A 27,851-nucleotide genomic window follows, 5' to 3' on the forward strand; every position below is an offset into this window, starting at 1 on the left:
TGCAAAGATGGTGTGTGTATCTTTCTGGCTCTATTTATATCACCTGAGTGAGAATCACATTTGGGGTGTAATATACTGATACTCCACGCGTGTCTTCTGGTGTGAGAGACACTGGGGTAATGCTAGGCTCAGCTCCGAGTCCTGTATAAGCACAGCCCCTCCCTGAGGTTTAGGACAAGGTGGGCCATTCATTTATTTGTTCAACAACTGCCATGTGTACTACTGCACTGCACGGGATGCAAAGACAGATCAAACCAGGACCATGCCTGAGAAAGCGTGCAACCCAAGAAGCGAATAATTATATTTCAAAGGGTAGAAGGAGATTGGTGACATATGGATAGTTTCTGGGAGTTTAGAGCAAACAGAAATGACTTCAACCAGAGGGGGAACGTGGACGGTCTTAGAGTGAAGAGGCATTTAGGCCATTCATCTATCCTACAGCAAGACTCTGCAATCAGTCCTTCCATCAGAATCCACAAGACTTAGGGTCCCTTTAATGCAGTGTGTATTTAGGGGTGGGGCTTCAGGAGGCAAGGTGAGGAAAGAGGGGCAGCGGGAAGATGGGAAGTGGACACTGGCCCAGTGCCTCTTATCTCCTGGGTATCCTCATAGAGATGTGGATGGGCCACTTTATCCTTACTGAATCCAAAACCCTGCAAGGACAGGCCGCTGAGCTGGAGGACCAGCCACGTTGAGTTCCATTTTACTTGATTCTTTACCCCCAAGAACTTGACAGTTAACTTACTCTTAAAAGTTTCACAGGAATCCAGAGAAGCCAAACAGGGCTGCAGCCATGGGCACTGGCCTCCAGGTCAAAATAAATCATAAAACTGCCAAGCAGCATAAACATCTAGAAGCAGAGGGAGGCTGGAGATCTGGACAACAGCTGACCTTAGGTCTAAGGCTACCTCAAGACTTTCCAGGGATTGGAGATAGTTTACACCCTTTCTGAGTCCTTATACTGGACTTATACATTAAGTTCAGAACCCTCAACATTCATTACTGGGGATGCCGTCCTTTTGGATTTATGACATATATTTAAAATATCTTGATCATGGTGATGGTTTCATGGGTATATTTATATGCCAAAACCTAACAAATTATATACCTTAAATAGATACAGTTTATTATACATCAATTACATCTCAATAAAGCTGTTTTGTTTTTCTTTAAGTACTTAGAATTGGTGTGAAGATGGCTCAACAGTAAAGAACCTACCTACCAATGCAGGAGATGCAGCCTTGATCCCTGGGTTGGGAAGATTCCCTGGAGAAGGGAAATGGCAACCCACTCCAGTATTCTTGCCTGGGAAATTCCATGGACAGAGGAGCCTGGTGGGCTATAGTCCATGGGGTCGCAAAGAGTTAGACATGACTTAGTGATTAAACAAAAACAACCTTCTCCCCAACAAAGCCCTCAATAACTCAAGTCCCTCCTCCCCACAGATTTAGTTCCCCCTGAAGATCTATTTAGTGTGAGGCTATTTAGTAAGGGAGGCCACACCTGACGATGCAACAGTTACGATGGGAGAACTTCCAAGTTTGCATCATTTCCCACTTGATTCCCACTGTTCTCCTTCCAGCCCAACGTTTTTCTCATTTTCAGTCTACAAAGCCCAGGCTCAAATCCTCACTTTCTGTCACTTACTAATTAAGTGACTTTGGACAAATTACTTCTCTTAGTTCCAATATTTTGCTCATCTATAAAATGGAGATGTCTTAGGGTTTTTACAGAAATGAATTCAGTCTCCATATTGGGTGCCTGGCTCACAGCATGGCTTCAATTAATGAAAAATGAAAGTGTTAGTCGCTCAGTTACGTCTGACTCTTTGCGACCCCATGGACTGTAGCCTGCCAGGCTCCTCTGTCCATGGAGTTCTCCAGGCAAGAATACTCGAGTGGGTTGCCATGCTCCACCCCAGGGGATCTTCCCAACCCAGGGTCAAACCCAGGTCTCCTGCATTGAAAAGGGACTCTTTATCATCTGAGCCACCAGGGAATTTGGTTGCAATAACTGGGGAGAAAGACTAAAGGAAACAGGAGTATTTAGTTTGTAAAATGGAAAAGCAGGACAGGAGACGACCATGAAAGAATGTTCTTCAACTATCTATTGGGCTTTGGGATAGAATGAGGATGGGCAGCTATGATGTAATAGCAATGACATTAGCTGTCTGTCTTGAGCCTAGTCCCTTAATCTCTTCCTGAGTCTCAGTGTCCTTGTACAAAAGGGGGATTGATCACTACACACTTCAGGCTGTGCTTGTAATATTATACAAGGTGACGTGTATGTGAAAATGTCTAGCACAGTACCCATCACAGATAAATGTTCTTAAAACATCACTTTACAAATTGGCGGGCCTTTCACTTTTAAGGCCATTATGGCTTTTCCTAATCTTTGTAGCCTTGATAGGTGACATTTTCCTGGAAAAGTGACTCTAGTTCAGAGCGTAAAGTCCCTCCCAGGGTAAGAGCTGTCCTAGAGCGGACAGGGCTCTGCAGGTCCTGAGTACCCTGCGGTGTGTTCCACTGGAGGATGGATGACCATCTTGCAGAAGGGACTGCTGTTGGGTGGGAAGGAGAACAGATGGGCACATACAAGTCCTCAGGAACTGAATCCTCTGTGTCAGGAAGACAGGAACGGGGAAGGCAGGGGAAGGGGAGAGGCAGCCCCGAATGAGCTGATGTTTCCTGTAATAAATACTATATCGGCAAACCCTAGAACAGCCAGAGAAAACTTGATAAACCCAAGATAGCAGGACTTTCTGTCCTGGGCATGACAGTTCTTATTTTGAGAGACAAGAGTGGTCTCCCAGAATTTCCAGACCTTCTTTGAACACATAAACTCAGGATGCTGAAGTGTGTGATCTCCACGTGCCCCTTCCCCCACCCCCCATGCCCTCTGCCTCGGGAGGGAAAGAAGCCCAGCTGCAATCAGGTACCTTGGTCATGATCAGCAGGGGGCACAGGCCATCATCTTGGGCCCCTCTGCAATCTCTAATTTAGGTGACTATGTTCTCTGCACAGGGTCTTTGAAGATGTGTACATGCTTTAAAATCCTTAGCATTTCTGAGTTGCTTGAAGAACTTTGGGCTAGGAGCCAGGATACTGGGCTGGCCATGAACTGGCTGCGTGATCTAAGGAAAACCACCTGACCTTTCTGAGCCTCAGTTTCTCTCCCTCCATCTCTCCCTTCCTTCCTGGAAGGTGTTTTCCATGGATGAGCAGCACTGGCTGGAAACTTGTTGGAGACATGGAATCTCAGGTCCCCATCCCAGACGTGCTAAATCAGATCGTGCATTTCAACAAGATCCCCAGGTGATTCATAAGCACCTTAACGTCTGAGAAGCAATGGCTTAGGTGACTGAATAGCACATGAACTTACGGCACCAGCTCTGCAGTCAGACTGCCTGGGTTCAAACCCAGGCTTCATGGCTCAGAAGCTGTGTAACCTTCAGCAAGGACTTCACCTCTATAATGATCCATACCTTCCTCTGTAAAAGAGATCCTAATAGTATCTACATAGTAGAATTGTCATGAGGATCAAATGATTAATGAAATAATATATACAAAGAGCTCTGTACAAACAAGGGCTCATTACATAACTTTTTTTCATTTATAAAATGTCTCAGTTGCTATGCACGCCACAGACGGTAAAAAGCAGACGTGTTTATTCGTCTCTTTCCTTAGCATCTACCTCTGTATAGATGCACTGTGGGGATCCAGAAGTTGGTATACAAAGCCCAAGACTCTTGTGGAAACAGAAAAGAGACAAGGGGTTGAGCAGCAGTAAAAAGAAGACTCCAGATTGTGATAAATGTTAGGAAGAAAATATAGCAGGGTAATGTGATGTGACCAGGTGGAGGCTGGGTGGAGCTCAAGAATGGAGGTAATGTTTGTTAGTGAAAACTGTAAGGTAAGAGGAGCCTTTAAAGACCAGGGAAAGAGCGTCCCAGGTGAAGGAGAGACACGTGCAGAGGTCCTGGGACTGACACAGCTTCGGCATCTTCAGGGCAGACTGCGTGGGTCTATTCTTGTGCCAGGGAAAGCAGTGGGGGCAGAGCTGGGGCCTCGGGGAGCAGGGAGACCTGGGTGCCGGGGGTGGGACAGGTAAGGCATCAGCTCACACTGTCTGCCTGGGAAGGGCGGCAAGGGATCACTGGGGTCTGCAGTCTCCCGCTAAGGAACCCTGCAGAGCCCGCCTGCTGCAGAGCTGGAAGGACCTGGAACTTCTCCCCTCCAACCTCAGCTTGAGCAGAGTGACCACCGAGACTCAGAGAGTGAGACAGATGCCCAGGGTCCTTCCCCACACTGCCTGGGGTAGGTCCCCAAACTGGCCTGAGAGCTTCGAGTATGTGTTATGTCCAGAAGGAGGCTGAGTATTCACACACTTCCCCATGTGTGCTCCCGCCTTCTCACCACCCTCTGACGCGACGTCTTCACCTCACATGACACATACTCTTGCTCCACCGTTAGCTGAAGTAAGATCTTACACCTTAATGACTCTCCTTTTCCAAAACCCACATTTCACTTCCTGTCTCTGCCAAACATTTTGGCCTTTAACCACATTCTGTCTGACCTCTCTCACCATTTCCTTTTCCCTCTCTCAGTCTGGTCCCCCGACCCGAACTTCGATGAGCAAGTAACCCAGGACACAGGAGTTGCTTCATAATGGAAATGTGAATCCTCTGATAAAATCCACCCACAGTCAAACCCTTGGAGATCCCAGGGAAAACAACACACACAGACAAAACTAGTTACAAAACCACCCTGGGTCAGAGACATCTCTCCCTATTACGAGAAAAGTGATAGTTTGATTTCTCAGTGTCAGGGTGGGATTAAAATCACAGTAGAGGGACTCCCTTGGTGGTCCAGTGGTTTAGAATCTGCCTGCCAGTGCACAGGACATGGATTTGGTCCCTGGTCCAGGAAGACTCCACGTGCCATGAAGCAACTAAGCCCATGTGCCCACAACTTTTGAGTCCATGCTCTAGAGTCTGTGCTCTGCAATAAGAAGCCACTGCAATGAGAAGCCCTCGAACCACAACTAGAGAGTCGCCCCCAGCTCACCACAACTAGAGAAAGCCTGCAAGCAGCAACAAAGATCCAGTATAGCCAAAAAAAAATTTTTTTTTAAATTTAAAATCACAACAGAAATCAGCTTTGTCTGAAGTAGCTCTAACTGAGGGGATGAACACATCCATCTCCAGGCCTGCCTGTCACCCGCTCCTTTGGGCTGCTCTTATTTCAGAGTCCCTGCTGGGCATGTGACTTGGAGCAGAGAGAAAGCAGACAAATGTGGGTTATGCTTCTTTTACTTTGAGGCAGCCCCGCCACCCTAGACACGCAAGTGTCTTTTCCTACCTTGCTTTGTGCCTGTGATTTTCACAAGCAACAGCCAGGTCTGAGAGCAAAAAGCCTAACAGAAGATGACACACCACCATCATTCAGAGGACAGAACACCTGCTTTGACCTGGGTTCACTCTGAGATAAGCCCAGACCCACAGGAGCTGGTGAAGCATGGAGGAGTTGGCCAACCTCCTCCTCACTGAGCACAGGTTCACGATGACTCCTCTTTACATCCCAGTGAAGTGCTTGCCATGAAGGGCTGGGTAACCACCGCCAGCTTGCTTGCAAAGCTGGGTCAGGTTCCTGCAGCAAGAAGCAGGCATCAGACAGGAAATCCCATAGTTGAGGGGCACTGCTTGCATAAGCTTGCATTGTTCCTTCGACTACTAATCATGGAGGTTTACTCCTCAACAGTAATGGGTCTATTAGACGCTCTGTGCTCTCACTCCCCGTGTCCCCAGGGTCCAGGTGCAGAGGCCGCTTGGCCCCACGCACACCCTGGGTAATTTGCTGTTGGCCATTGCCTGCTCCAGTCTCACTCCAATAAAAGGGAAGGAGATCCAGGAAACTTCAGAACCTTTATAACATCATCATTCCAAGGACAGATGGAAAAGCTTAACCAGGACCCACACCCGCCCACACAGCACCAAGACACCCTTCAGCCCCTCACTCCCATGGGGTCAAATCTGGGACCATAAATGCTTTTCCCCTCAACCTTTAAACCTATATCTTATGTGTCAATGGGCATCACCTGAGGTTACAGCAGGTGATGGTGCCAGATCAGGGAACTAAGGTGTGTGTCTTCCATTCCCCAGTTCCTGCCAAAGGTGCCTGATGTCCCACTCTGAAGCTTCTCAGATGTTTCTGATGTTCTGTGGGAATCTTGAAGATTCTGGTTCAGTGGGTCCAGGCGGGACCTGAGATGCTACACGTCTAGCAAGCTCCCTGTGCTACCCCTGCCGCTCGTCTGAGGATCACACCTGAAATGGTGACACAGTCTACAGCTTGAGTGACCAACCAAATGAATTTTTTCAGGATTGTCCTGATTTTAGCCCTGAAAATCCTGTATTCCAAATTCTAAGAACCACCCTACAGTCCCTACAGGGCAAATCAGGAGAGCTGGTCACTGTACCTATTAGACAAACCTCAAGTCCTCCCAGGGTAGAGAGCTGTCACAACGGGCGACGATCTTTCAAAGGAAGCTCATTCACTCCCCGCTCCACGAGCTGGCAGAGACAGCAGAGGTGGGAGTGTGTGAGGGGTCCTGCTCAGTGCTGGCGGGTATTGCTGCCATGGATAGGGGTTCTCGTGGTCCAGTGGAGGAGGGGGATGAGCAATCGTTTGGGAGTGGGAAGACCTGCCTTCTCCATTTGATTCTGCTAGTAATTAGCTACGTAACACCAGGAAAATGTCTTAACCTCTCTGATTCTTTTCGATTAAATGGAGACTGACAATACCTGTCTCACAAAGCTGTCATGAAGATTATATGGGCTAACATACACATAAGCCCCAAGCCTGGAAATAATGTTTTTTTAAATCCCACCAATACATTGTATAATCACTGACTTGTTTTTCTTCTGCTTGCCCTGCCTCAGATACCCCAGTGGAGTTAGTGATGTGCAGGGTGAATCCACTGGGACAGAGGAGAAGGGAGAAAAAGGAAGAGGACCTTTGACTCCATGTGACAGGTGACACAGGAAAGATGAGCTTTACAGAGGACACGACTGCTCTTCGTGTGTGTGTGTGTCTGAGTCTCTGTCTGTCTCTGTGTATGCCTGTGTCTCTGTCTTTGCCTCTGTCCTTCTGTCTCTCTGTTTTTTTTTTCTATCTCTGTCTCTCGTTTGTCTGCCTTTTCTCTGATTTTCAGTCTCCCTCTCTTGTTTATCTCTTTCCATCTCTGTCTCCCTCTCATTACCTGCCAGACCTGAGAGCAGCCATACTAGGTCCAGAGCAGGAAGGGCAGAGTGAGGGGAAGGTCAGGCTCAGGTGGCAGGCATGTGAGGGATGGTCACCTGGATCCCTCAGGGCTTGGGAAGCTGCAGGACTCCAGGAACAGGGAGAGAGAGGCAGTGGAGCAGAGATGGAGGCTGTGAGGACAGGGGTCCCGTTTCTAGCTCTCCTCCTTTGAGGGTGACAGGCCAAGAGGCAGGAGCCCATACCTCACCATTGGCTGAAGGGCTGGGGGACGGACCTCCAGCCAAGGAAAGCAGATGGAGACCAAGCCTCTGCTGGACAACCAGCCTCTACCCACCTGGCCCAGGAATCCATTCTGAGTGGGAATTCTAGGTCTGCGGAAATCTGGGACACCCAGTTTAGCCCTCTTGAAGGGGAGGGAATCACATTCTTTGCTCTCTTTGCTGTTCAGGTCAGTGGAAAAAAACAAGACATTTTCCTTCCCACCTTGAGGTTTTCCTTTCCTCCCAAATTTAAACAGGAAATACAATTCAACATGTGGAGTGTGGGTGTTGAGCTCACTGGATCTAATTTTGGTCAGGACGAAAGTGGAGGATGTAGGGCCCTGCAGCTGCTTCTCAGGCCAGATTCTCAAAGACCAGGTGGTGGCCACTCAGTCCCTGAGTGGTCTCCCATCTGTGTGTCTCCACAGGTGTGTCATCCATCTGTCCTTCCCCTCCCATCTTCCCCAGGTCAGTGCCAAAGCAGGAGGCAAACTCAGATCCAGTCTGTACAACTTTGCAGCCTAAGTCAGAACACTTGACCTCTTCACTCTCTTCTGACCCAAAACAGGGATGATGATAATAGTGGCCTCACATGTTGCTATGAGGTTACCAGAAATTTCTTGTATGAAAGTCTCTAGCATGATGCCTTCTACGTAGCAGGCGCTCAATAAAACACTGCCTGAGAGTGAAAGCAGAAATGAACCAGCCTGTGTTTGCCCAGGCTGGACAGCTCAAGCGGGCATGGGCCTTGGGGAGTTTGTGTCGGGCAAGGCAGAGCCAGCCCCCTGTGATCTGGCTTCAGTGGATAGTAAGCAGAGTGGGTGTTTTTTGCCCGGGACTGAGTAATAAAAAAAATTACTCTCCCAGAGCAGTTACAGAAGCTGCAGTGCAGACGGAGTCTATGTACCTCCTGAGGTCATGGGGCAGGGTGACATTCCCCAAAGGACATCTGGGGACTCATCTGCTGGATGGAGGGGCAGCGGTGGTCAGAGCCCTGAAGGCCAGCCCTGCTGGCCTGGTGTTGGCTGATTTCAAGCAAACCCTCCAATCCCCCTGGGCTGAGCCTCTCCCAGCAGGGACAGTCATTTATTAGCTTATTATGTACTGAGCAGGATGATAAATTCTTTGTATGCACTGACTCATTTAATTCTTACAACAAACCTATGCATTATTAGATGTGATCACTGGTGAGAAAACCAAGGTCAGGAAGGGGCAATGCTCAAGCTCACACGGTTATAGAGAGGCCCAGCCAGGACCCCAGGGCCGGGTGCTCACAGAGGCGGCTACCCTGCTGGTCCACATGGCCATCCCTGTGCCTGCCCCGACTCTTCCCTTGAAGAGTGATTGGAAATAATTGGAACTGTCACTGGAAGTAATGAGAAGTGACAGAAGCTGGGTTGGAAGGCTTATTGTTCCGAGTCGGAATGACCCCCACAAATGCAAGCCTAAATTTAAACAATGAAGTCGCAAAGCAATCTCCCTCTCCAGGATTTGACACCCCCTCACCCCCAACACCCCAACAAGAAAAGTAAGGATATGTCAGGGGCTTAGACTGTTCAGTACAAATGGATTTCTTCTGGAACAAAAAATTCCTTCTTGGCTTGATCCTATTCATTTTCCATGTGGATAAATGCTATTAAAACCTCAGGTGAACAGACTATCGTTCTGAACTAAGAGATCCAAATTCACTGATATATTTCTCTCTCTTTCTCTTTTCTTTTTAACGTCCCACGAGGGACAGGGAACCAGAGGCAGCCATGGAACTGGCAGGCTGTGATGGAGAAGGACCCATAACTTTCAATAGGAGAGGACTTCAGGAGGTCCGATCCCTCCAGGAAGCACCGGGCTGAATGCCAAGGACACACACCGCTGAATCCATCCCTTCTGATGGCGATGGGGGTGATCCATCAACCCACCAGCTATTTAGCACCAGCCCCACTAATGTGCAAGTAATGCTGGCGACCGGTGAACATCAGCCACCAGCGAACATCAGCCACCAGCCTGAAGATCCACGTAGGAACACACAGCCCATCTCATAAGACAGCACAGGATGGAGTTGCTTCCTCCCTGGGACACCTAGAAACAGTGGTACTTTCCTCAATGACAGTCTTGTTTATGGCTGTGTTGCCCCACTGGGCTCACTTCTTAGATGGTGGGAACTGCGTTTCGTATCACTGGCACCTGGGAGTCTAGCACAGAGCCTGATCTGTAGAAGGAGCACCCTGCTCCCCCTTCTCTAATTGTTGTGTGGGTGTGTGAATGAAGTCAAAGATGTTATGGGACACACGTAAGAACTCCTGGAAGTGCCCAGAAGTTGTGGCCACCTTTCCTCTGTGCGATAGAAAGAGCTCAGAGAAGCTGCTCTGTAAAGCCAGAAAGGCTAGCTTTTAGCTTTGGCATCCTCTGCTTTTGCTTTTTCTATGCCTTCCTCTTCCGGCTGCTCCTGTTTCATCTCCCCTGTTGTAATGGCCTGAACTCTTCAGATCCCCTTGTTGCCTGGCTTCAGAAAAAGTTCCCATATTCCACACCGGCGTCTAAAGACGGCTGCCCATGTTCCCTTCTCAGTGTGGTCACAAAGTGTGGTCTTCCATAAAGACAAAGCAGACCTCAGTCTTATCACCAGCAGACTCTGGCTGGGGCTCCACACCAATGTCACTAGCAGAATCAAGACTGTTTGATTTCAGCCTTCTTCCCCATTCTGGCCTATACAGTGCCAAAGGAAACAAACTTTTATTTTCCCAGAATCTAGACAGTTAAGAAGCTCAGATAATCAGACTTTTTTCTTTCTTTTTTCTTTTTGGTACAGTCTGCATTTTTCTTTGGGGAAGGGAAACAAAGAAGTCAAAACTGCTGAAAAGAGGAATTTAACTAGAAAAGGCAATATATAGGGCAAGTCATAGCCAAACGTACACCATCATCACACAGTCTCAGTACCAACAAGGAGCTCGAGCTCACGCATCCAACTCAAAAGCACAGCAAGGCCTCCACAACAAATACCTTGAGGACTAGAAGAGTCCTCTTACCCATTAGTGTATGTAACTTCATTCATCGGTGTACCTAATCTTTGTATGTCATATGCAGTGATTCTGGATCATACACAATAAACATTAACCCAAACATTTCTTAGCCATCTGAATGGAGTACGGGGTAGGGGGTGATAATGTTCTAACTGAACTTTCCACCGTGGGATTTATGGTTTAGAATTCCCTAAACGAAGCCTTGCTTCAACCTAACCCTCTCTTCTTGGTAACACAGAAGCCTTGACTTCAGAATAACTATGTGCCTCCTGAAAATTGGAAAGCAAATTGTTTTTGGAATCTAAAATGCTTGCTTGGTGTCCTGGCTCAGCTGTTTACTAAGATGTTAATCTTGAGAAACTCACTTTATTTCTCTAGACCTTAGTTTATTTATTTGTGAAGTGGCATAATGATGACATTTACCCTCAACAAGTGATTTGAGAATGAGATAAGGTATGTAAACTGTGGAACTCTGTACAAATGTTAGCAATAAATTCTGCTATCATAACAGTCCCACCCACATAGTCCTCTCTCAGGTACTATGAGGGAGCTAAAAATATACAATTCATATTCTAAAATCCAACCACAAGTTCAAATCCATTCAGGGAAACCATTAAGCTACATACTTAGTGGGTATACTTTATCGTATGTAAATTATGCCTCAATTTTAAACACTGAAGGAAATGCTTAATCCCTGTAAACAGCTCCATAAACAGACCTGCTACTCAGAAGTCTACCCTGGGTGTCCACGCTTCGGGTTGTTTTATAGGTAACTCTGCTCAGGACGAGACCCTTTGATGAGTATTTCAGGTACTAAACTTCCAGGGCAGAGGTCTGTGGCCATCTACCCTGACCTTGAATGATGCTGCCTGGCTAACAGCGCCCCAGGGCAGACCAAGGGTGGAGTTACAACTGCTTTCTTCACATCAGGCAGCCAGCCCTTCTGGATTCATAATCATATGCTACCGATTCCCATGAGTGGGCAATGCCTGAAAAAAAAAGAACTCAAACAAGCATGGTAACACCCATGTGTTCTGACCACAGCCATGTCTGGACCAGCTGACAAATTCTCAGAATTATAAAACAAACCAGCGAATGTTAGTGGTAGGAGGAAACTTAGAGATAACCTGAGTCTAGTAACCTCATTTCACAGAGAAAGGAACTGACGCTCAGAATGGTAATGACTTGCCCAGAATAAACCAGCGAAACCATGAAGTTGCAGTTAGAGCTATTGATTTCCTGCTCGATTCCTTGAAGGTACAACTACGTCTTTAGGACTTCGGGTATAATCCCTTTCCCCCCAAATACACCAGACATTATACAAGGCACTGCAGAAGTTTCCAAGATTTCCAGTTAAGATGGTTAAATTGAAATGCTATGACATCTGCCCTATTTTTCAGGCAATTTCTCAACATAAAAACCAAATGGCAATTATTCAGCGCTTAGCTCATTTAAATGGAGCATCTCAGGAGCAACTGTGATCTTGGAGCTCAACTAATGAGCTAAAGTGCAGAGAGAGAGATTTTCTACCTTGAGAATGTGTGCTAGGATAGATTATGGAGTTCGGGGGTCTTGTCTTGGCCCTTCTATTAAGCTACTTGTTTAAGTTTAGCCATCTCTCTCTGAACTTTGAATCTTTCTTCATCACAAAAGAAGGGGTGGGTTTAGATCAAGGATTTAGTTAGGTTCCAAGGAACGGTATTAGGAGGTCACTGAACCCCTAGAAGTTACAGGAAAATTTGATGTGTAAATGTCTTTTTCTAAGAAGTGGATTCAGGGTTTTCACTGGATTCTCAGAGGGGCCTGGAATTCAAAATTTTAAGAACCACTGCACTGATTTAGATAGTGTCTTATCTTTTCCTCATGTCTGATCATCTTTGACTCTACCTTTTAAAAATGTCTGTCTAATTCATCATTAGTTATATTTATGAAATATACTCATGCATACTTTGCCCAGTTGAGCACAAGACAAAAATTGAATAAGACAAGATACGAGCCTACTGGGAACATATCTTTATTATGACCATCACCATTAATGTGGGAAGACGAGGGAAGGACATGGAAGCCTACTGAGACTGATCATCAAGCCATGGGCCAGTAGGCTGTTCAAGCACTCCTCAAACTCATTTTCTCAGAAGCAAAGCTCCTTCCCCGTCCTGGCAAAAGTTTCAGTGAAGTCTATTGTTAATCTGGGGCTAACAGGATTTCCGTGGTGGTCCAGTGGTTAAGAATTCACCTGCCAATCCAGGGGACACGAGTTTGATCCCTGCTCTAATGATTCTACATGCTGCGGGGCAATTAAGCCCGTGAGCCACAGCTACTGAGCCTGAGCGCTCTACAGCCTGTGTTCCACAACAAGAGAAGCCTCTGAGACGAGAAGTCCAAGTAACACAACTAGAGGAAGGCTACTCCCAGCAACAAGGACCCAGTGCAGCCGAAAATTAAGTAAGTAATTAATGAGTAACAGGAGAAAAAAAATTTTAAGTCTATTAAAGAAATCTGGTACTATTGATACAATCAGTTTGTATAACAGATGTATTGTCTGGTCCCTGTTCATGTAATGTTCTACGGATAATTTGTATACATAATTAAAACAGTACAGGTTGTATTTGCATTTAATGGACAAGGAAGCACAAAAGCAAACAGTTAAAACTAGGCTCCTTACAGTTGCGTTCTTCCACAGTCAAAGAGAAATCATATTCCAAAGCTTTCACTTCTCTTGACTTTAAGTGTTTCAAATGTTTCAAAAATCCAACATTCTAACAGATAGTTTCCACTCTTTCAGTTTATGCAAGGTACTGAAGGTGATACCCAGATGAATGAGGCATGGAGCTTCCACTCTAAGCTTTCAGATCACTATAATACAAAGCAGCACAACAAAAAGGCTGTTGAGATTCAAGGAAGGAAAGAAAGTATATTCTGTTGGCAAAATCATGGATGGGTGTATGGAGGAAGGGGTATTTGAGGTGAGACTTAAAGGGTGAACAGGATTTTGATCCAAAGTCAACAATCTGTAGGGGTGGAGAGGAAGAGGGCATTTTTGGTGGAGGAATTATCATAAACAAAAGCAGAGAACCATAAAGAAGCACATGGCATAAAGTGAATACAGGAAGTATTCCAGGTTTATTGAAGAGTTATGTGTGTGTGGGGGGGTGAGCTGTGAATGATACTGTGTAATATCTTTAACATGAGAAGCAAGCATTTGTACTAGACATTATAGGCAATGGAGACTACTCCAGGTTTATGGAAGAGCAGTACAAGATCAAGGAATCAGAGAAAATTTGAATTTAAAATCCCCCCACCCTCATTCTACAGTCAAGGGAGTCAGAACAAGAACCCAGAAAGCTTGCCAGATTCCTAATCCAAATTCTTTGCCTTATAACAGCTGTTTCATGAGATTACTGGGGTAGCAGTGTGTAGGATGAAGGAGAGAAAGCTCAAGCAGGAGGCCACGCGGCTGCTATTACAGAGTCTAGGAAGAAGTTCAGATGGGATAAAGAGACCTGAGCAGCAGGGGAGAGGGAAGAGTGGCGGGCAGAGGAGGAGCTGGGAGAGCCCACGAAATCCCGCTTCTTTCTCCTCCATGGGGATCAGAGTACTTCTTGTTCATTCACATCAGAGAGGTGGGCCATTTGATTTCACCCACTGGTGGGTCTAGAAAGGAAAGAGTCATTAGATCCACGCTTGTTCAGATTATGAATGCTTAGCCCTTCAGACTCCCCTTCAATACTGAACTTTCTCCAGAGAAAAGAGGAAAGAAATCACACTAGCAGTGGCCAGAAGCCACCCCAGAACTGCTCCTTTCAGGGACCCAAGATGATTTTAGGATTCAGCCAACTCTGAGGGCTTTCGCCCGCCCAGGCAACCCTGGGCTCAAAACCTCAGCTTTACAATGTTCTGTTGGTTTCTGCCAACATGAATCAGCCATAAGTATATGTCCCCTTCCCCTTGAGCCTCCCTCCCACCACTACCCCCCACCATACCAGCCCTCTAGGATGTCCCTCTGTGACTTCATACTTGAATATATTTGAGATCTGGGATGTCATGAGTCTGTGCACTTCTGACAAAGGCATAGATACGGCAAAAGCTTAATAGTAGGTGATCATCCTGCTCTCAGGTGACCAGTAGATGAGCATCCAGTTATGCACAATTCTAAGTCAGCAGCCCACTTGCTCTCTTCTACATGGCCTTTGGTATATAAAGACAGAACCCCCATCCTCCCAAAAAAAGACATCACGAAGAGACAACTTCTATGAGAAAGAGGATCAACCCAACAGATGATATTCTCACCAGAGGAATGATTACACACAGTAGGCACTCAATAAAAAAGGGCCAGGGAATCAACATTATATTTTGATCCATATCTTGGTCTGTTTTCTCGTTCTCATGATACCAAGAGGCAGACCATCATCAAAGCTGGCTGATTTCAACTGACCATGTGGGCCAAAGTCACTTTCCATCAGAAACTGTGCCCAAAGCGGTCTGGAGTAGAGCAGGGGCTCAAATACCCTTGTTTTATTTCCCTTCCCCAGGCTCCTCCCAAGGGCAGGATCACACTGACATTTCCTGCTCCATGAAAAGGGCTGAACAGGATCTCACTGAAGAAAGCATCTTTAAGAGTCCTTCTCCACTCCAGTGTTCTTGCCTGGAGAATCCCAGGGACAGGGGAGCCTGGTGGGCTTCCATCTATGGGATCGCACAGAGTCGGACACGACTGAAGCAACTTAGCAGTAGCAGCATCAGTGGAGCTGGAAGGCTGTATTCATGGCAGGTTAGTGAGCAAATCCCATCTCTGCTAATCAGGAGCTTATGGCTTTGAGTGAGTTATTATATTTGACCTCTTTACATCTTGTTTCCTTCATCTGTAAAATGGGGATCATAATAGTGGGTGGCCAATAAGGTTGGTGTAAAGAATAAATAAGTTAACAAGATTGCCCATGTAACGTGTTCAGCATAATGAGTCTCAGTGAATTTCAGCTGTTTTGAATAAGACTTCTCTGACTTTTGAGCCTACTGACTGCTGGTGATTGGTGGCTTAGGGGTAGAGGTCGTTAAAGGTGACAAAGGTGCAATCCAGATATGCCAGCTGTGCCCAGGAGTGATACTGCAATACTTGGCTGGTATTAAAAAGAGATGAGAAAAATCATGGCTCCTTACATGCCCTACTTGAGCAATAGTTCAGGTTAATCCGCCTCTTTTATTCTCTTAACCTGGGTGATGGGTTATTGTTGGCCTGAAGCTGGCCTAGCCAGTTTGTAAGGTTTCAAAAAGAGAGAGCCTTAGACATCTATTTCAGAGGGGCTTGTTAGTGTCTCTTCGCTTTGGTTTGGGGGTTTTCTATTCATTAGGCCCCAAGCAAACTCCTGGTGTTTAAGGCTGTCAGAGACAGAAGGGACTTAGGAACTGTCTGGTTTGCTTGTTTTGGAGCAAAGGGAACCAAAGGCCTGGGTAGTGGGTACGTGGTCCAAGGTCAACCAGCTGGTCAGTTCAAAACCAGGGGCATTCTCCCCTGGCCTAGTGTCCAGGGCAGCACTCACGCTCCACACCTGCTGGCTCTCTGGCTTTCTGAACTCTGGCTCACTTTTGGTCCAGGGTCAGGTATAGCCCACACTTCCCTCGTGCCTGTGGTGACTTTTCTTCAGCTCCCAGCCACCTTCCCTGACCCAGTGCATCCCATTGTCAGGTCCTGCCCATACATCCTTGATGGGCACACTGTCAGCTCTTGCCCATACATCCCTGATGGGCACTGTCCTGCAGACCAGCCTGCTTCCTGCCTGGGGTGAGTCTGTGCCATAGGGCCTCCCAGGCCTCAGGAGTCCTGCCTGGGTGACACCTTCTCTGCTTCCCTCTCTACCCTCCTGTGCTCCATTTTTCCTCAGGTCTTGCTCGGCCGCCCTCAGTCTTGTTCTGCCTCACAATCCTCCTTTTTTCTCCTGCTCCCAGCCCTCTCCCTTCCCCTCACTCCTTCCCAGGCACTCCAAACCTTCCTGGTCCTCCTGGTGCTCGGCCCTTTCCCCTCTCCGGCTATCCTCTCCCCGCTCCTCCCCTACTCCTTTCCGTTTACCCTCCAACACATCTGTTTCTAATCTGCGCCCTCCAGGCGCCTGCTTGAAACGAAAAAGCTCCCCCCACCCTCAGGAACCTGGCACAAAGCATTCCTGAATAAACCTTCCCTCCTAATTCTCCACTTTCCCCAGATACCCCTGAAACTAAATACCCTCCCCCAAAGGACCCTCCACACCAAGCGGTTCGCGGCCCAGCTCCACCGGGAAACCCCCCACCCCAAAGCCTGCTCCAGGCCCAGATGTTCGATGGCCGACCGGGCGGCCCTCCGCTGCCAGATGTGCGCAGAGTGGCCCGGGAGGCAGGCACAGAGGAGCCCGGCTCACCCTGGGGCGGCGGGGACGAACGTTCGGAGTCCGCGTCGCCGCCCGGGGACAGTGTGTTCCCCGGGGCCACTCGCCCTCCCGTCCTCCCCAGGCACTCACCTAGCCCCAGCAGGACAAGGAGGGTCATCCCGATGCCCGGGCGCGGGCTCCTCCCCGCTCAGCCGCTGCCTGGCTCCGGTGGCGGCGGGGCGCAGCAGAGCGCAGCCGACGGACCTCTGGCGAGCTGGGCGCGGCGACTCGGGGTGCGCGCGGGGCGGCTGCAGCCATGTGCCGGCGCGGGAACGGCCCCACGCCCCGCGCCCGGCTCCGGGGTCCCCGCGCCCCGCGCAGAGGGGCTTCCAGTGCTCGCCCCACCAGCTTGCACCCGGACGGGAGCGGGGGCCCGGGTCAGCGAGGAAAAGACGAGACGGAAAGACGCTACCGCTTCGTGGAACACTTTTCCCTGTTTGGAAAGAAAAAGGAGTGAAGAAAGAGAGAGGGGAAAAAAAAGGAGTGAGCTGGAACCACATGGTTGCCTCCCACCGGCAGCCCCTCCCTCGCTCGCTCGCTGCTCCCTCCCTCCCTCCCCGCGCTCGGGGCGCGCGGGGCGCCGGCCGGGCAGCCGCGGGGGGCGGCGGGGGGCGGCCGGGGCGGGGCGCTCTGTAGGCGGCCGCGGCGAGGAGAGGGCGTGCGGCCGCGCGGGGGCCGGTGTGGGGTCGACCCTGGAGGAGAGAACCGGGGACTCCTGGGCCACGAGCGAGGCTGAGGCCTTGTCAGTCTCCTCGGGCTGCGTCCTCACTTCGTCCTTCTCTCTCCACTTCTCTCGCGCATCCTTTTCTCGCTCACACACATCTGGCTTCCGCACAAGTCTGCGCTGTCTCGGCTTCCATCTCTCTCGCGTTTGCACTCTCCTTGCCTCTCCCACCTCCTCGCCCCTCTCCCTTCCTTCCTCACTCTTTCGCCGCTCCTCTGCCCTCCCTGCCACGTTGAGTCGGGGTGAAACTCCACCGTTCCGGAGGCTCAGCCTCAAACTGACGGTCGGGGCTGTCAAGTGCCGGTCTGGTCGCGCGCTCCTGACTTCCCCGTCTTCCCTTCGCCCTTGGCCCTCGCTCTTTCACTCTGGGCGACGATCCCAGCAGCCCACCCTCGGATCGGGCCGAGCGAAGCGGACGGGGGTTCAGAACTCGGTGCAAAGGGGTCCGTTGGGACGCCCTGGTGCAGACCACCCTGCACGTGGCCCTGGGCAAAACAGGTATCATCCTGTTTCAGAAAAGAAGGCAAAGGACACGGATTACCTCCTCTGTGCGAGGGACCCCGTCAAGGAAGCCCTGGGGGCGCCGCCGCGCGCTCCCAGGTGCCTGGGGTTCTGCCCACCAGGACCCCCGGCGGCGGGAGGAGGCCGCAGTGACTGCCACATTCAGGTCTCAACTGCACTGGGGCTCTGAGAAAGCCTGGACCTGCACTTTCTGGTCCCCGGCCTCTGGATGTCCCTGGGGAGGTGGCAGCTCCTTCAGCCGTAGGAGGCACGACCTCACCCGTGCCTGCTGAGTGGAGCTGGGACCAGCCTCCAGCGAGCAAGGGCATCTGCCCTGTGCGCAGGAGAGGTTCGCCCCTGGGCCTGGCAAGCTGCTCCATCACACTTGCAACCAGTTCTCTCTCCCCGCTCCTTTAGAAACCAGGAGATGTACTGCTGCTGCTAAGCCACTTCAGTCGTGTCCGACTCTGTGTGACCCCATAGACGGAAGCCCACCAGGCTCCCCCGTCCCTGGGATTCTCCAGGCAAGAACACTGGAGTGGGTTGCCATTTCCTTCTCCAATGTGTGAAAGTGAAAGTGAAGTCGCTCAGTCGTGTCCGACCCTTAGCGACCCCACGGACTGCAGCCTACCAGGCTCCTCCATCCATGGGATTTTCTAGGCAATAGTACTGGAGTGGCTTGCCATTAACTTCTCCGAGGAGATGTACAGTCCTCCCTAATTAGCTTGTCTTTTCCGATTGCCATGAGCCAACCCCATTTCATAGATGAGGTGAGCACAGGCCTGGAGAGGTTATGGCGCTCCCACCAGGCCCTTCAGAAGGGAAGGCGAAAGCGAGGGCAGGTCTTGGGGCTTTGGGATCAGTTGTGAGTTGCGCCAGTAAAATTCTGGCATTCCCACCCCTCCTTCCTCACCCATCCCTTACCCCCCCCTTCTTCAATAACTATTTATTATGCATCGACTCTGTGCTAGATGCTTTTTTATGCGTTGAGCACACAAAGTGACTAGAACTTGGCTATTGACATTTTTTAAACATCTGGAATTAGTATATCTTGGCACCAACTATGGACAAGGAAGCCTATTAATTTATCTTTTTATTAATTCTTATGATACTGCTCAAGGATAGGCAATTTTTATTCCATTTTAAAGAAGAGGAAGGACTTTCCTGGTAGCCCAGTGGCTAAAGCCTCCCCACTCCCAATGCAGGGGACCCAGGTTCAATCCCTGGTTAGGGAACTAGATCCCACTTGCCGCAGCTAAGAGTTCGCATACTGCAACTAAAGATACAACATGCTGCAACCAAGACCCAGCACAGCCAAAGAAATAAATACATGAAAAAAATCCTTAAAGCTCAGGAAACTATAACCTAGGGAGGTTAATTATCTTGCCCCAGGTCCCAGAATATTATAACTCTTCTATTCCAATAATAATATTTAATATGTTATATTAAAATAAAATATTTTAAAAGTGTCTATTTTTCTTCTCCATTTTATATTTCTTGTCTAATAGGAAAAAACACTCATAAATATAATTCACAAATGAATGTGTTGAAAAAAATGTTAGTTCTCTTAAAGGCTGAGGAAGGTAGGAAGGTGACTTATAGAGAAAGTGACTTCTTGTCATTTCTGTCTTGAGATTTTATTTAATATTTTGATATATTTTCAGATATGTGAAAGCTGCAAAAATAGTACAAAGGTTTTTTGACACACTTCATCCAGATTTCTTTTATTTCTTTATACTTTTTGTTTCTTTATAAAGGAGATATTTTTGTAAGTTTTAAAGCTCCATCTCTATTCCTTCACTGCTGGTGGCCTTTCTTTTTTTTTTTTGTTTTAATTTTATTTATTTATTTATTTTTTTGCATTACAATAGTTTAATATGAACAATCAGAACTAATTAACAGTATAACAATATTTTACAACTGAAATAATTAAAATAAACTATAAAATTACTACATAAAACAGGTCTGATCTAGCTTATTTACTTTCTATAATTTCTTCAGTGCTGCAAAACCATTTATTTCTTTTTTTTTTCATGTTTTAATAAACACTTCGTCTTTTTGTATTGCTTTTTTTTTTCATCACAATAATAGAAATATAACATCATATATCACTGTAAAACACATTTCCACATAAATGCTGATAAGCACAAAATATTTTTCATCATTTACATTTTAACTGTAATAATATATAGCAGAATTAAAGCTGCATCCATCATGTGTCTAACTCACCTTGCTGTAATGAAATTTTTAAATGTAATGGTTTCTGTCGCAAAGTAAAATCGTACATAATGTCTAGTGACACAGTAAGCTGGTGGATGGGTGGATTTGGAAAATGGAAATGCAACTTCATTTTTAATTAGATTTATAAACTTCACCACCTCCACCTCCAGCCAGCTTCCCAACCCTCCCTCCCACCACCATTATTTATTTATTTATTTATTTTTTTAAAATGAGGCTTTTAATTAATGTTTGACAGAGCTGATTCAGGTTGAATAGACTAAATTTCTTTAAACAAACTTACTTATACTCCAGAGTCCTTTAAAAACTTAATAGCATTTATACATTGAAGGTATTTGATTTTCTTGTAACTAGCACTTCAAATGCAACAAGCATTTGAAGCAACAAGCATTTGACCCAACAAGTAAAACTTTCTACAGTTCATAACTTTTATAAATAAAATAAATTAAATGTACAGTGAATAAGTTCTCTGAAATATTTCAATATTTCTGCAGGTTTAGTAACATCGTAAAATACATTTCAACTAAAATTCACAAATCTAAAAATCTGTTAGGCATTTTTAGGCGTTTTAAGTTGGAAATGAAGACCAATGTTACATCGTAATATGCCAATTACAAATAGTACTTCAAATAGCAAATACTACAGTTTGTCCCAAACTTTAAAAACTATTCATGAACTCAACACTGAACTATTGATGGCTATGAGAATTGTTTCCTAGCCTTTTTGAAAATTTCAACCCATTTACATTTAAGGTAATTATTGATAAGTACGATCCCGTAGCCATTTTCTTTATTACTTTGGGTTCAAGTTTATACACTCTTTCTGTGTATCCTGTCTAGAGAAGATCCTTTAGCATTTGTTGGAGAGCTGGTTTGGTGATGCTGAATTCCCTCAGCTTTTGCTTGTCTGTAAAGCTTTTGATTTCTCCTTCATATTTGAATGAGATCCTTGCTGGGTATAGTAATCTGGGCTGTAGGGTATTTTCTTTCATCACTTTAAGTATGTCTTGCCACTCCCTTCTGGCCTGAAGAGTTTCTGTTGAAAGATCAGCTGTTATCCTTATGGGAATCCCCTTATGTGTTATTTGCTGCTTTTCCCTTGCTGCTTTTAATATTTGTTCTTTGTGTTTGATCTTTGTTAATTTGATTAATATGTGTCTTGGAGTATTTCGCCTTGGGTTTATCCTGTTGGGGACTCTCTGGGTTTCTTGGACTTGGGTGATTATTTCTTTCCCTATTTTAGGGAAGTTTTCAACTATTATCTCCTCAAGTATTCTCTCATGGTCTTTCTTTTTGTCTTCTTCTTCTGGGACTCCTATGATTCGAATGTTGGAGCGTTTAACATTGTCCCAGAGGGCTCTAATATTGTCCTCATTTCTTTTAATTCGTTTTTCTTTTTTCCTCTCTGTTTCATTTATTTCTACAATTCTATCTTCTAGTTCGCTAATCCTGTCTTCTGCCTCTGTTATTCTATTGTTTGTTCCCTCCAGAGTGTTTCTGATCTCATCTATTGCATTATTCATTGTATATTGACTCTTTTTTATGTCTTCTAAGTCCTTATTAAATCTTTCTTCCATCTTCTCAATCCTTTTCTCCAGGTTATTTATCTGTAACTCCATTTTGCTTTCAAGATTTTGAATCATTTTCACCATCAAAATTTGAAATTATTTATCAGGTAGAGTCCCTATATCTTCTTCTTTTGTTTGTGTTGGTGGGCAATTATCTTGTTCCTTTACTTGCTGGGTATTTCTCTGCCTCTTCATCTTGCTTATATTGCTTTGCTTGGGGTGGCCTTTCCCTCTTCTTGCAGTTTGTGGAGTTCTCTTTATTATGTAGTTTCTTCGCTGTGTGTGGGGTTAGACCGGTGACTTGTCCGGGTTCCCTGGTTAGGGAGGCATGTGTCAGTGTTCTGGTGGGTGGAGCTTGATTTCTTCTCTTTCCTTTAGAAGACAATGGCTGCTTTTCTGGGAGCCTGATGTCCTCTGCCAGTATTCAGAAGTTGTTTTTTGGACTTTACTCCGCATTCAAATGTTCTTTTGATGAATTTGTGGGGAAGAAAGTGGTCTCGCCGTCTTATCCCTCCGCCATCTTGTTCCTTCCTCCCCAGAACACTGGATTCTTATATTCCACTTGATCATGGAGTACCTCTTCCCAGCTGCTCCAGCAAGGCGCAGCCGCTGTACCTTACCTCGGATGAGGGGTATCTCCTCAAGGCTGCCCCTCCTGCTTTGAATGTGGATCAGCTCCTCTCGGCCCTCCGGTGCCCAAGCAGCCACCGCCTCCTGGACGTGGTACAGCTCCTCTCGGCCACCGCCCTAACCCTGGGTGCGGGGCAGCTCCTCTCAGCCACGATTCTGCACGTGGTCGGTTGCGCCGGGAGCCGGGCGTCTCTCGCGTCTGCGTGGTGGCCTTTCTTGAACTCATGACACCATGTATTGCATGAGGGCTGGTGTGCACATAAAGACAGATGTATGTGGGTGCAGGCAGACGTGTGTTTAAACTTACATTGCTCAAGCTGAAGATAACAAAATGCCTTCAGCTCTAAGCTGCTAGTCAGTTGGTAGTATAGGAAATGGGGCTTCCCTAGTGGCTCAGGGGGCTTCCCAGGTGGCACTAGTTGTAAAGAATGTGACTGCCAATGCAGGAGACGTAAGAGAAGAGGGTTCGTTCAATCCCTGAGTCAGGAAGGGGGCCATGACAACCCACTACAGTATTTTTGCCTGCAGAATCCCATGGACAGAGGAGCCTGGCGGGCTATAGTTCTTGGGGTCGCAAAGAGTCAGACATGACTTAGCAACTAAACAACAACAAAGCAAAACAAATGCCAATTTCTTATGATTTTTGCTGAAATTGGGTCATAAACATTCAGTTTCCCCAGATCTAAAGTCTTACAGCCAGTCTATATTAGGCATCTGCTCCTTGAGGAGAGTCTGCAGGTCTCTGGAGATGACTATTTCTGAATCTGAAGCCTCCTATCTGTGGCCCGGGAGCAGAGTGCCCTGGGATGGCTCCGTAACTCAGAAACACATAGTCTACCTGTGCTGTGTTCACACTGATCGGGCTGGGTGCCATGGGGATCTGAAGGTACACAGCAGTCCTTACCCTAAATGGACCTCTCAGTCTAGTGAGAGAGGAAGCATCAACATGCGAAATGTTTCCACAACAAACATGAAAGTTATGTAGTTAAGTGCCGGAATAAATTATCCTGACAACAAGAAACACTGGGAATTCCAGGAAGGGAGGGAGCACTGTGGGCTTGGGTGGCTGTGAAGGGTCCCTGGGAGGACACTTCTTGAGCTAGGCCTTGGGGGATGGAGTGAATTTCACTAGATGAGAGGGCCTGGGGAGAACCACTGAGGGGCAGGGGCACTCCTGAATGAAAACATGGATTTAGGAGTAGCTGGGGGATATCCAGGTGGCAGTGAATGGTATGCAATCCCTGAAATGAAAAGTTGGTGGTGCAAAACGCTTTGGAACAATTAGCCTGCAGCAAAATTGTGAGGAGTCCTGAATGTGAGGCAAAGGACTGGACACTGGAACTTGCTCTGCACCTTCTCCAGGCTCCCTGGAAAAAATTCAGTAAAAATGACTTTGATGGAAACCACATTTTAAGAGATATACATTGGCAGTGCCCAAAGGTGATCCTATAGGCTGGCCAAGGGTAGAAAGCTTTAGTATCTTTCTTATCCATCAGGCTCTCTACCCCCATGCTTTAATATAAACAATTACATTTTCTCAACATTTTGTAAAGTGATAGGCATGTACAACTTCAAGACAAGTCCCTTACCCTCCCCACTCCAAGTGGAGCCAGAGAGCCACCCTAAATCTCTTCTCCATAAGAATTCTAGAGCCACCGCAGGGTGTGCATGAAACAATGGAAGAAAAATCTGAAGAAGAAAAACTGGTTAGAACCTACTGCATTAACTGGGGAGATGAGGTGAGGGTGGTGAGACAAACAGAAGATATTTGGGAGAAAGATAAGCCAGATTAAATATCCAGTGGTCCTTGTGGGTGGGAGAGGGAGTACAAGACAAGAGACACCAATGATAAGTGATCTATTATGTTGTCATACATGCTAAGATTAAAGCTATAACTATACACCTTCCAGTATGTTCCAGGGATTATGTGTCATCAATAAGCCTCACTATAACATATTAAAATGAGTATACCAATCACTAATTGAGTGATTAAGTAAATTGCATCTCATTCCATGGTTAGTAAATGATTGAGCCAGGATTTAAAGTTAGAAGATGGAAAGCCCTCACTGACTTTTGATGATAATTGCTCCTAGGGAATCAAGTAAGTTAATTTGTCAGGAAGGGAAAAATCAATTTAACTTGAGACACCATAACTCATAGAAAATGATAAACCACATCTATCCATTCATCCATCTGTTCATCCACTTTTCTACTTTTAGTTTGAATCAATAATTCAGTAAATCCTTGTTAAGTAACTACTAGGTGCCAAGCAGAGAAGGCAATGGCAACCCACTCCAGTACTCTTGCCTGGAAAATCCCATGGACGGAGGAGCCTGGTGGGCTGCCATCTACAGGGTCGCACACAGTCGGACACGACTGAAGCGACTTAGCAACAGCAGCAGCAGCAGGCGCCAAGCACTGGGAAGTCAATGGTGAACACATCAAAAGTTGTCCTCACCCTCCAGAAGCATATGGTGGGTTAAGGAAGATGGACAACAAAGAAGCAATCACAAACCAGAGTGAGAAATACTCTAAAGGGTGTGGAACTGATGGCAGGACCCTGTACCTGGAGTAGAGACATCAAGGTAGCCTACCCTGAGCAGAAGGGGAAGGAGATCTGTGCTGTTGTCTCATCATGCAGGACACCTGGAACGAGGGACCATGTCTTCTCGTCCCTTTGTATGACAGTATCCACCTGTGCCCTGCTCTCTTGGAGGAAGACACATTTCTGAGGGCATTTAGGACCATGCAACTGACAGATAATGAATGGAAGGAGCTGTGCGCTGCAAGGCAGACAGTTTGGGTTCTCTGTGGCTTTGAATAGGTCACTCGATGTCACGGAGCCTTTTTCTCTTTTCCTGATGCTGTAATGGGGAAGAAATGAGATTCTGATGGAGGTGCCTCACACAGTATATAACACATAGGAGACTCAGGAAATAGTCATTCCAACTAAAATCTGAGTTCATAGAATTACATTCTCTGCAGTAAAAAACAAAACAAAAACACAAAAACCAGCTCTTGTCTCATTTTCTTTTTCTCTTAAAACAAGGTTATCGTCACATATTCTTTCCTGTCCCACAAGGACATCAGTTCTTGCCTCGGCTGTTGAGTGTGCTGGTTTTCTGTATGGCTGGATGGTAAGAGGCCCCAGGTGGCTGTCAGGGTCTTGACTGGACAGCCCTTTCTGAGGCTGTGTCTGATGGAGGCTAAGGAACGAGGGGGTCCTCTGGAGGTAGAGGAAGTGTGGCAGGGGAGAGGTGAGAACAGTGAGCCCTGCTCTATCCCACACTGTGAGACCACCGTTCCCAGCTTTGATCTGTGTGGTCAGCTGAGAATGTGGGGTTTTGGTGGGGGTCGGGTTTCCTGCAGGACGTTTGTCAGTAAAGAAATGACCCCTGCCTCCCCCACACCTACCAGGACTCCGGAGGCATAGGTCTGTCCCTCCACCCCAGTGGGGCTTTCAGGTGCTCTCAGAAGAGTCAAGAAGCGAGATGAAAAACAGAGAAGGTTAATGTAGTTGCCGATCCTAAGGAGTTGGAATCTTGGCTCTCCACACCACCTTCTTCCCTGAGGTCAGCTAAATCTGGGATTTCCCAGCTCCTCACCACATCCTACTTTCAGTTCCTGCTAAAGCGATGCCCTCAGGGATGAAGTTCAGAGTTTGGAAGAAGACAGGCTGATTTTGAATTCCTGCAGCTCTCCTTACTGTGTCTAACGTGGGGAAGTTTCTTAACTTCCCTTGGCCTCTATGACTTTGGGTTATCTATAAGAGTTCTCATACGATTTCTGAGATGATTACATGAAACTTCAGAGAAAGCAGGCTTCCCTGGTGGCTCAGATGGTAAACAGTCTGCCTGCAATGCAGGAGACCTGGGTTCGATCCTTGGGTCAGGAAGATCCCCTGGAGAAAGGAACGGCAACCCACTCCAGTATTTTTGCCTGGAGAATCCCATGGACAGAGGAGCCTGGTGGGCTACAGTCCATGGGGTCACAAAGAGTCAGACACGACTGAGCGACTAGCACACACACACACGTAGAGAAAGCACCTAATACAGGGCACACTGCTGCTCAGCACACTGCGGCTCCCTCTACATTCCCTCTTAATTACAAACCAGTTCTGCAGGGGCTGCTGTCACTGCTCAAAGAAGGGGAGAAAGAGCATCTCTTCCCTCGAAGAGTGATTTGAAGTGACTGCCTTATAAACACACAGCAAATGGAGTAGTCAAAGTATTTCTGTGCTGTCTCCCTTTCTCATTCCCCATCTCTATGATGAGATGAAACTCCAAAGGTTTTCTTTGGTTAATAATACTCAGAACTACTCACAAGACAAGCCATCCAAAGGAAGTCTGTGAGAGAGGAATGAGGTTAAGCACTAAATTTCAGATCATTTTATCACAAAGATGAGCAGAGGCATCTGATCTAAAATCCTTATTTCACTGAAAAGGGCTCAAACTCAGAGAGGATCAGGGACCTGCCTAACGCCACACAGCCAGCTGGTGGCACAGAAGTGACCAGGACTTCAGTCTGATGCCTAGTTCAGTGCTCTGGCCACGTCTCCTGCGGGTCTGCTCTGGTCGTCAACTGGGCAGGTGAGCAGACCCACGCCTGGCTTCATTTTGCAGCTGGACAGAGACCTAGGTGATTTTCCAGAGAATCCAGCAGCATGCTTTCCTCTGTAACATATAAACACAGAAAAGAGAGCACACACGGCCAAGCCAGAAGACAGAAATCGCTCCTATCTTCCTAGTTGGGGATGGGGCACTTGCTGTCCCCAGCTGCATGAGCTCTCCCGTGCTTTCCACTCATCCAGCCCTAACGGAAATGTTCCAGCCGTGAGCCCGCATTCGTTCCACCTCTGTGCAGCTGCTGTCTCCGCTATCAAGCTGGGTTGGTCTTCTGAGTTCTTTTTGGTCAAGCTTCCTCACTTTGTCAACCACAACCCAGCCTGGGGTCTCAGAGACATACTCAAGTTGGAGGCAGAGCCAAGCTGGAGACTGGTTGCCTAGAGACCAGCCCATTGTCTTTCCAGTAGTACTGTCGATGATCACCCAGAGTGGCTCTGCCTCCTCCTGAAAGGTCAGGAATGAGCAGAGAAACGTGTGTGGTGTCTGCTGGCAGAAACACGTGTGACAGGGCCTCAGGAAGAGCTGGGATTTTTTTTTTTTTTCCCTAGTAATGGATGAGGCTGTCAAAGCCATTGAATAAAACTGATGACAATATATCCAAAGCCTGTGTACGCCACTGGTGTCCTGTG

The 27,851-nt window shown here is 47.1% G+C and overlaps 1 protein-coding gene across 4 annotated transcripts in view; it reads right to left on the reverse strand.

The window, feature by feature from the left end:
- Positions 1-17,858, reverse strand: part of CLMP (CXADR like cell adhesion molecule) — a 97,688-nt gene extending 79,830 nt beyond the window's left edge. The window contains exons 1-2 of one of the 4 annotated variants that reach the window (XM_055423241.2): positions 17,707-17,858; positions 17,028-17,370 (exon numbers count right to left, since the gene is read on the reverse strand). Coding sequence is in view for 2 of the 4 variants with exons in the window: in XM_055423242.2 (XP_055279217.1) it covers positions 17,028-17,055 (28 nt within the window). In the remaining 2 variants the exon portion in view is untranslated. Of the gene's footprint in view, positions 1-17,027; positions 17,371-17,706 lie in introns of those variants that run through there. The other 3 variants (XM_055423242.2, XM_055423243.2, XM_088843036.1) reach the window with 3 other exon arrangements.
- Positions 17,859-27,851: the final 9,993 nt, after the last annotated feature.

Source organism: Moschus berezovskii, chromosome 14, assembly GCF_049115385.1.
Source record: "Moschus berezovskii isolate FMDL1 chromosome 14, NW_MosBer_1.0, whole genome shotgun sequence".
NCBI classification, from domain to species: domain Eukaryota; kingdom Metazoa; phylum Chordata; class Mammalia; order Artiodactyla; family Moschidae; genus Moschus; species Moschus berezovskii.